We start from the raw sequence: 9522 nt of genomic DNA on the forward strand, positions 1-9522 counted from the left end.
AAGAAGCACAAACCACCTCCAGACCCACATCCACCTTCTGAGAGTTTTGGTGCTGACACCTCCCTTTTTTCAGAGGGCCATGGGAACGAGTATGAGATTTCAGGTGCGGAGGCACCCCCAGAATCTGGTTCCTCCTCTGGTGGGGAGTTAGAGGCTGGAGAGCTAGTGATAGATGACTCCTACCGGGAAATCAAGAAGAAGAAGAAGTCAAAAAAAAGTAAGAAAAAAAAAGACAAGGAGAAACACAAAGAGAAGAAGCACTCAAAGTCTAAAAAGAGTTCTGGACATGCTCCTGTGGCAGCAGCAGAAGTAACAGTGTCACCACCACCTCCTCCCAGTACCCCCTATGTTCTTCCTCCACCTCCTTCTGCTGTTTTCCACTCAGATGGTCAGGGTGAGAAGAGGAGGAAGAAGGAAGACAAGGAGAAGGACAAAGCTGAGAAATGGGAAAAGGAAAAGGAAAGAGAAAAGGAAAAGGAAAGAGAAAAGGAAAGAGAAAAGGAAAAGGAAAGAGAAAAGGAAAAGGAAAGAGAAAAGGAAAAGGAAAGAGAAAGAGAAAAAGAAAAGGAAAGAGAAAAGGAAAAGGAAAGAGAAAAGGAAAAGGAAAAAGAAAGAGAAAAAGAAAAGGAAAGAGAAAAGGAAAAGGAAAGAGAAAGAGAAAAAGTAAGAAAAAATTTGAGGGAAAAGAGAAATTGGGTAATGGGTAATGGTGAATTAGGCACTCCATTACAAAGGCATATTAAATTGAAACAGAAGGATAACTAATACCAGGATTGATGGTTTCACTGAAGCATGTTTGGAAAAATGTGTCAGCCACTGTGATTTCTGTTTGTAGCAGAAGGAATATGTATCATTCTGGTTTTGTGGCACAGGCAGTCTTTAGCCGATAGAGGTTCTTTGAAAAGGGTATACTTAATTTGCTTGGTACAGGTAATGGACCAAGCACAGCTGCATCATTTTCTAAGGTAACTGGTTCTAGCTATTGCCAGGCAGACTTCTGGACTAGTGATCTAGTCCATCTCACAGTTTCTGTAAAAAGGAATCAAGCTTTAACCTCAAAAGTGAAAATATTTGCCCATTTACTCCTGTATTCAAATGAGATTCTAATTCTTATAGACTATCACATTCCCATTTTGTTCCTGTACTCATAAATTCAGTTTTCCATGGTTGGTGTACAAAAATATGAGTAGGAGAAATGAATGAGATGAATGAGTTTACAAGTGGTATAACTAGCTGTGCAAGTGTACAAATGGGGAGAAGCAGTTTCTGTATCTTCAGGTAGACAAGCGTTGCTTTGTGTCAGGAAGCAGGCAGACGTAGCCCAAATTTAGTTTGTTCAGACATGATTCTGTTCTATTTGCTAAGTTTTCTCTGATCATAGTTTGGCAAATGCTCATGTCTCTGCTGTCAATGTACTTACACTGTCTATTTTCGTGCCAGTTTGAAGTGTTTTGTAAAGATGCAAAGAATGGAACAAAACATTATGACGCGGACTGAATTGTTTTGACAGATTTGTGATAGGTACTGTGAATAGTATGACAGATTTCTTTTTTTATTATTTTCAGTTTTAAAACTGAGATATATTAACAGAGATGTATGTTGATCCTGGATTTAGAATAGCAGGTTGTTGCAACTTAAGAATGAAATGCATTGATAGGGTTGTTGCAAGACAAGCCTTGTACTAAGACTGGTTCTGGCTGGTTCCTGTGCTTTCGTAAACACTAAATTCAGCCAGAACATATAAAACACTGCTTTTTTAGATTCCTGATCTAAGCACCACATCTTTCTTTAAGTTTTCAATAAATGCCAAATTCTTACTAATTTTGAGTAGGTCTCATTATAATTAAAAATCTTTGTTTCCATTTCTTCTTCTGACTAGCCAAAGAAGAAAAACATGTCTGCCTATCAAGTGTTCTGTAAGGAATATCGTACAACTATTGTGTCTGAGCACCCTGGAATAGGTGAGAGAATAATCTAGCCTTCTCTTCTTGTGATTATACACCAGTTGGATTAATTAGCAGAACATAGCTCTGTTTCATACCAACCTCTTAATTCTGACAGAATGCAAAGAATCTGCCAATTTTCTTTGGATAAGAGGTGGCAAAGGGTACAGGAGTGGATTTCATCACTTGATTTCATTGCATTTTAACCAAGCTGTGAATCTGGATGAAGAAATTGCTAGCTCTTTCTTTCTTTACTTTAAGAGTTATCTTCATTGTGTCACTTTCCTGTATATACACGTGTGACACTATATTCCTGGTATCAGCTTCTTTTTTTCATTTTAAACAGTAATGTGAATGCACACCTGCAGTCATTTTCAGAACAATGTGGAGAGTTCCAGTTGTGGGATGGGTTGCTTCCTAAATGTGTATGCATGGCCCAGTAAATTTCCTATGTTTTCTCCATGGTCTTTTTATTTAATTTGTTTTAAACATTTTTCTTATTTCCTTCTGCCAGATTTTGGAGAGCTAAGTAAAAAACTGGCAGAAGTGTGGAAGCAACTGCCTGAGAAGGATAAACTGGTGAGTGTGTGTGAGATGTTTTTGTAAAATGTTTTCTGTAAACTAGGTGCTTAGGTCAGAACATGCTGGCAGCATTGCCACTATACCGTGAAAAATGCTACCTATGTCCACAAAGTATGTAAAGATGGAAAGTACAGAAACCTTGCCCTTGCAATCATAAAAGCATCCATTTTCTTCTCATGGTATTGCTTCACCAGTTAGCTACATAACATCATTCTGCCTCCAGGTCCTGGCATCAGGTAACATAATTACCTAATGTTATGAATCTCTCTTTTCGTACTATGGTAACTGCAGATCTGGAAACAGAAAGCTCAGTATCTCCAACACAAGCAGAATAAAGCAGAGGCCACCACTGTGAAGAGAAAGGCATCATCTTCAGATGGTGCACCAAAAATAAAAGGTAATCGTTGCACTTTTATTTGCTCCGGTCTTCTTTCTTGGACAGGGAAGATAGTGTTGCCTGTGGAATAAGGAACAAAGGTCCTTTCCTGCTTCATGCCCCTACCTGCTTCCCCACAAGGCTTGACATTTAACTCATCATATTACTCAAAAACAATGTTTCTGTGAGAGTGAGAATGACATCAGCATTTTTTAAAAATATTTCCTTGTTTAATTTGTAGAATGGTATTGGTTTTAGCAGTTTAGGGACCAACATGTAAAATAAGAGGCAGCAGGGAAGTTCTAGTGGCATTAGTAGCTGCTAGAGGAAAAAGAGCTGTTCTTACCTTGACATCTCTGTTTATCAAATCTCCCAAACCGCGTTCGGCTGAGGCAGATGGTTTGTGCACGTAGAAGGAAAGTTTTGACTCCAAAGACCACAGGACTAGGTCCACAGAACTACTTAAGCATCTCATGCTATTGAGATTTGAACTTTACAAAGTAAATAGGCTTGTAAGTAAAAGAATGAAAGAAAATAATATGGAATTCTAATTTGTGTTTCCAGCTTCTCCAACAGGAGTGATTTCCCCTCATAAGAAATCCCCCACCAGCACCGTGGTGGTGTCTTCCTCACCAGCCAAAGTCCCTGAGATGGATCCTATTGATGTGGCTGCACACTTACAGTTGCTGGGTGAATCTCTGAGCCTCATTGGACACAGACTGCAGGAAACAGAGGTGAGTCTGTAACCAGCGATGTCGCAGTGATGTCATGTAATCTACACACAGGATTGGGGGGGATTATAATTTTATTTTACTTATAAGTTTAGCCAAAGCTTTTCTTTTAGGAGATGGCGTGTCATGTTTCTTTGATGCATTGCTGTTTGTTTTCAGTGAAATAAAAAGACTAAACAAGGCTTTTTATTTCACTGAAGGCTCTCAGTAAATAGTAGGCATCAAAGAAAGGCAGATCCTTTGCAGCTCTGGGTCCTTGAAGGCAATTCTTAGTTCAGCAGACTCTTCAGCCTTTTCTTACTACATGTTCACCTTGGATCTGGTACTTCCTTGCTACCTTTGCCAATCTCTGCAGAGAAGGCCTTTACCAAGGTGGTTTTTGCATGTCCTGTTGGTTTTGGCAGTATCATGTTGCCAGTGCTTTGGATAGGGGCTACTATTGTTTCAATTTACCTGGTAACATAAAAGATATTTTAGAATCGTAGAATCATTTAGGTTGGAAAGGACCTTTAAGATCATCAAGTGCAACTGTTAACCTAAGATTGCCAAGTCCACCACTAAACCTTGTAAGCACCACATCTACCATTTAAACCATTTTAATGGTTTCATACTGTTAGATGACAGTGACTGTGCATGCACACGCACACGTGCACACCCATACACTTTCAGAACGCAGCCCAGCCTGTAAGAACACCTATTTGGCTCAAATAATATCATTGAATTTTATGGTTAACGTGATCATCTCATCCCACTATGCTTGCTTGTTTTATAAGCAGTAAAATAAATGTTCTTGCATTTTGTTTCTGGTGTGACCGATTGAGGTCATTTTTCAGAGGAACAACTGGAGTAGAATCTCCCCCTTTACAGAAAGGCACACAAACAAATTCCCTTTCATGAAAGTATATCAACGACTAAAGCCTTTGTTAGACTTAGCATTTCTTTAGGCTTCAGTAACAGAACAACTATTGTCTTTGGGACTCACAAAGTTAACAAAATAGATGGTACAAAATGGGAAAGAAATTACATTACAAAAAACTGTGCAATTGTTCTGTGCAACTGACAACTTTCTGACCTTTGCTGTTGTTCCCTGTTTTTTTTCCTACATCAGTATGTTGCTTACTGAATTCTTAAATTTTTTGAGCCAGCAGTCTCTCTGTGAAGCGTATGACATAGTTTTGTTACTGTGTAGATGATGAAAGTGGACTAGAGGAGCTCAAGAGTGAAGATCGTGTATCTGCATGGGAATCAATACAGTTGTGAAAGAACCATAATTTCCACCACTCATCTCTATCCATTTTTGTCTTTCCTTACTTCCAGGGAATGGTGGCTGTTTCAGGAAGTTTGTCAGTACTTCTGGATTCAATCATCTGTGCTTTGGGCCCATTAGCATGTCTGACCACACAACTGCCTGAGTTGAATGGCTGCCCTAAGCACGTTTTGGTGAGTTCCTTGTGGTTATTTCCATTCTAGTACTGTTAATTTCAGTAGAGTCCAGCTAGGGGTTTTTGATGAATCAGTCTTAACAATGCAATTATAATTCCAGTGCAATAAGAAAGTTGTCTTGGTCGTACACTTTTATAGAGGAATATTTCTTGAGATTTTTTAAAAATGTTACTGTTGTACGGTATCGGGCAACTTTTTTTCTCCCAGTTGGCAACTGACCTGATATTTGTAGCATTGATTGCAGTGTGTGTAGATCCTGGTTTAGTGACTCAGTCAATCCATCTGAATCAAATAAAAGCACCTGTACCCATACCAGTATTTTTTAAAGTTCTAATTTTCCATACAAATAAAAAGGACATTCTAGCTACTCTGTATCACACAATCTGTTTTTCCTTTAGTAGCATAAAAAATAACTTGTGATCTCAGGATTCCTAGTGTGATTGAGTAGGGGCTTTTACATGTGGCTGTAACCTTCTCCAAGGGAAGAAAAACATTCTGTGTTTCAAGGAACTGCATAACTACAGGTTCTTTTCCACTTTGAACTACACTTAATATTGAGCCCTGGTTTGCTCCTTGTATGTGGCGTGATGTGGACATAGATTGAGATGGCAGCAGCATAGAAGGAATCAGGAGTCAGACCTCCAACAGAAGACATGAATAAAGCAGAGGAGGAGAGGAGCAGAAATGAAAAATAAACTTATAGTCTGCAAAAGTTAAGAGATTAAGAACAAATCTGGCAGAGAGAACAAGAAAAATGGGATATGAATTGGCATATTATAATAGGGCAGCTCAATCATTGATTCATTCTGAGAAAAGATTATTAACAACAACAACAAAGTTGACAGCCTAGGCTGTGAGCTTCCACAAACTGGCTGCCTGCACAAAGGCTGAGTCAGTGGGGTGTTCCCATCCTAAGCCATGGAAAAACATCCTGCGCTTTTTTTCCTTCTTGCTTGCCAAGTGCATTCAGAGCAATGACACCATATGACTAATGGTGCGTACAACTTAATGTTACAAGGAGCGATGGAGCTTTAGGTGGATTAAGGCACTTACCCTTCAATTCTGAAAACTGGTATTCATGCTTGATAATAAATAAATTATTCTGATTTTTACCATGAGGTACATAATGACAGTGGTGTTTTAAGACACAGACAAAATTGTCGGTGGTCATGTTGCATGTAGGCTGCAATTTATCTTTTCAGTCAGTAGGTGGCACTGTTAAATGCTAGAATCACAACCGGTGCAGATCCAGCTCCTCTTTCTGCAGCAATTAAAAGGTGGTATTCCTAAGGCTGACTTCAGCCGTCCAGACACAGGCTTGAGCTTACTGAAATACTGCATTTGAAGAACGTACAGATAATATACTGCTGGGTCTTTTTTTCTGATGCTCACAAGGACTCTTACTCTCAGAATTCTGTTACGATTTGCAAGGAAAACTGGAGGGCACTTCTTTTTCCCATCTGACACCCTGTTACTGGGTGTATTTGAGGGATTTTCTCTTTACTTTTACACTACAGAATTTCATGAAGGACTTGTGAGTGTAAAGTCAAGCAATTTTTTTTTTATATGCCACAACTTTGATCACTTTGCTCAAGTCCTTTGTCAGTAGTCTTTCCTGTGGTTGATGTGATATGGTCGATGCGGCTTGCTTCAAATTCTGAGATAAGAGTATGGGGTTCGTAAGGAGGAGGTCACTTGAGGAAAGCCTCAAGCATTTTCATTGTTTCCAGGTGCTTACAAATACTGAGGCTACCTTTATGTTTAGTTAACTGACATTTCCAAAAATATGAAAATAAGCCTAGCAGCGGTGGTGATGACTAGGCAGATGTGGTTGTCTCATCATATGGTAACTTGTAAGGCAAGTGAACACACTTAGTACCCTCACCTGTGTCATTTTCTAAGGATTTTGAGTCATTACCTGACACTAAAAAACACTGAATTTCTTTTCCCAGTCAAACACACTAGACAACATCGCCTACATCATGCCTGGACTTTGATGGGAAAGGATCCTGGGATGTACTCAACCTCTGCGTAACTGACTTGTGTACATATGCGCTACGCCGGCACTCCCAAAGGGCTCCGTGTGTAGGGTTTTAAAGTTTTGTATCTGTATAGTATATACATGGGATTGTAACTATTTGACTTCTATTTCATGAAAAGTTGTGAAGTTAAGCTGAGAAAACCCTTCTGTGTTGGTGGGTGAAATGTCCTCCAGTCTGAAAGTATTTTGTATGCAGGATTCAGAAAGCTTTTGAGATACTCGCCTTAAATTCAGATCCTTTAGTGGGGGAGGCAGCCAGAGAATGGACTTCTCAATATAAAGAAAAAAACACATCACCCTGAGAGGGGTCATTGAAACAGGTGGCCTGGAGAGGTTGTTAACTCTCCATCCTTGATGACACTCAAAAACTGAATGAGCAGCCTGCTCTAGTTGGACTTTCTTTAAGCAGGGGGATGGACCAGATGACCTCCCGATACCCCTTCCAGCCTAAAGTATTCTGATATTCTATGGGCAGGTAAGAGAGAATAATATATTTTGGGCCAAGGAATAGAACTGCACTCTTCACCAGCCCTATTTCTAACTGTTTTTCAGTTTAAAATCCACTGCTTGAGGGGAAAGCTGGATAGCTGATCAAAGATACAGAGGTCTTTGCCTCTTGGTCACTTCTTCCACCCCGGCCTCTTCAGTCAGTAATAACTGAAAGTTGTCAGCATCAGCTGGCATTTGAAGTAAAGTGGAAGATGACAACGAATTTAATCTTTTCTTGTGGACTTGCACCCAAATCGTCATTAGCACGATGTATCAGCCAACTGCATTGGCTTGAGAGAACGAACCTCCTGCTGATTCCTCCAGGGCACGGTCAGCCTGCTTCGATGGAGAGGAGCGTGGAAGCAGATGGGAAAAATTTGGATGGCTTCTGCCCGTCTTGCACCTGTTTTGTGAACAGACAGCTTTGGTTTCTGAGATCGCTGATCCCCGACTAATGACCGCTTTGGAGCAGTTACGGTTGAGTAAGGCACGTGTGGGTTGATTGGACCGATTCCCCTTCCTTCCAGCCACATACTCGGTGTTTGGTTTTCTGCTCCTCTAGAAGAGGAGCCGCAGGAGAGCACTTGATTCTCATATAGGCTTTTGTGTGTCCGTATGTATGTGTATGTGGTGTTCGGATCGTATGTATTTACCAGTATCTGTAACGGATTTTAATTTATCCTGTATATTTCTCTGTGTGTATATAGATATATATACCTAATTTAAAAGGAAAAACCCCTCCCTCCACCAACAGTGTGTGGAAAATACGAATCAAGTTTGTCTCACCCCACTTCCTGCAGGAGTATCAGCTATACGCGTAGCAGTGAGCATTGGCATCGTGCGGGGAAACACCAGGAAAATTTCAAATGTTTGTAGAAACAGGCTATCTCGTGCAGGTAGGTAGAACAATAGAAGTATAATTTGACTCCAGCCTTTCCAGCCTTATAGCATAGAAGTTTTAAAATGATGGAAGAGCACTTTTTTACTTCCAGTCCCAAGTCGAGCTTCTGTCTCTCAGGGCAGTGGAAAGTGAGCTGTCCCTCATTGTGGCTGAGCCCCAGATCATATTTAAATTAAATCCTCGGCTGTGCGGGAGGGATTTTCTCCCCGTTCCTCTCTGCTGTGTCTTCCCCAGCTGTGCCTGTACAAGGGAGTCCTTCTCTTACGGAGCTTTTCTCGGCGCAGTGTTAGGTTTCCTCAGTTAGTGGAGGAGGCAGAAGGTTCTCAGCCCACCGTACAAGTTCTCAGCCCAAGCCTCAGACCAGAGCATACATGTTTTAACAACACATGACTAATCCCAGTGAGCCTGGAATTGGGAAGGGCCCAGGAGGGAGGCAGGCCAATCCCGCTTCGCATCCTGGCCCGTGCTAAAGCGGCTGCTGTTGGGAGCGGCACAAAATCACTGCCTCTTTCCAACCCTTTGCAACTGAGCGCATCGCGGCGGTGGGGCAGATCCGCTCTGTAAGGCTCAGAGGGGGGATCAGCTGTAGCTTTGGCGTCCGTACAATGGGAAACTCTTGAAGGGTTTGAAAAACCCCCCACAACTGCGGTGTATTGTATTTTTATTTAAAATTTGTACACTTTGTATAATCTGTATCTTGTGGTATTTGGTACCAGAGGGGAAACTTTGGCAAGCCTTAGCAGTTTTTATATTTTTGTTATTTCCTCGCTGTTTGATCCAGATTCCAATTACACGAAGAAGCTTTTTTTGTACTGTACTTACAATACAATTTTTAAAAAAAAAACACAGAACCGACATTTGGAGCATTGTCATTCATTTCGGGCACACGCCGTGTTTTCTGCAGCTGTGGTTGCTACGGGGGATCCGTCTCTCTCAGCCGGCCGCTGAGAGATTTTAACCTCGTGAAACTCGGGCGGCTTGCAGGCAAGCCGAGCTGGGGCCGGCACCCGGCGTCT

The 9522-nt window shown here is 41.1% G+C and overlaps 1 protein-coding gene across 1 annotated transcript in view; it reads left to right on the top strand.

Moving 5' to 3' along the window:
• HMGXB4 (HMG-box containing 4) overlaps nucleotides 1–8051 on the top strand; it is a 13238-nt gene extending 5187 nt beyond the window's left edge. The window contains exons 4-11 of the mRNA XM_035903234.1: nucleotides 1–43; nucleotides 112–435; nucleotides 1886–1961; nucleotides 2458–2522; nucleotides 2817–2922; nucleotides 3466–3635; nucleotides 4950–5072; nucleotides 7028–8051. The exon at nucleotides 1–43 is cut by the window's left edge and continues 454 nt beyond it. Of these exons, the coding sequence (XP_035759127.1) occupies nucleotides 1–43; nucleotides 112–435; nucleotides 1886–1961; nucleotides 2458–2522; nucleotides 2817–2922; nucleotides 3466–3635; nucleotides 4950–5072; nucleotides 7028–7072 (952 nt within the window). The 3' untranslated portion in view covers nucleotides 7073–8051. The remainder of the gene's footprint in view (nucleotides 44–111; nucleotides 436–1885; nucleotides 1962–2457; nucleotides 2523–2816; nucleotides 2923–3465; nucleotides 3636–4949; nucleotides 5073–7027) is intronic.
• The last annotated feature ends 1471 nt before the right edge of the window (nucleotides 8052–9522 follow it).

This window comes from Egretta garzetta, unplaced genomic scaffold (assembly GCF_000687185.1).
Source record: "Egretta garzetta isolate BGI_Z169 unplaced genomic scaffold, ASM68718v1 scaffold51, whole genome shotgun sequence".
Classification (NCBI taxonomy): Eukaryota; Metazoa; Chordata; class Aves; order Pelecaniformes; family Ardeidae; genus Egretta; species Egretta garzetta.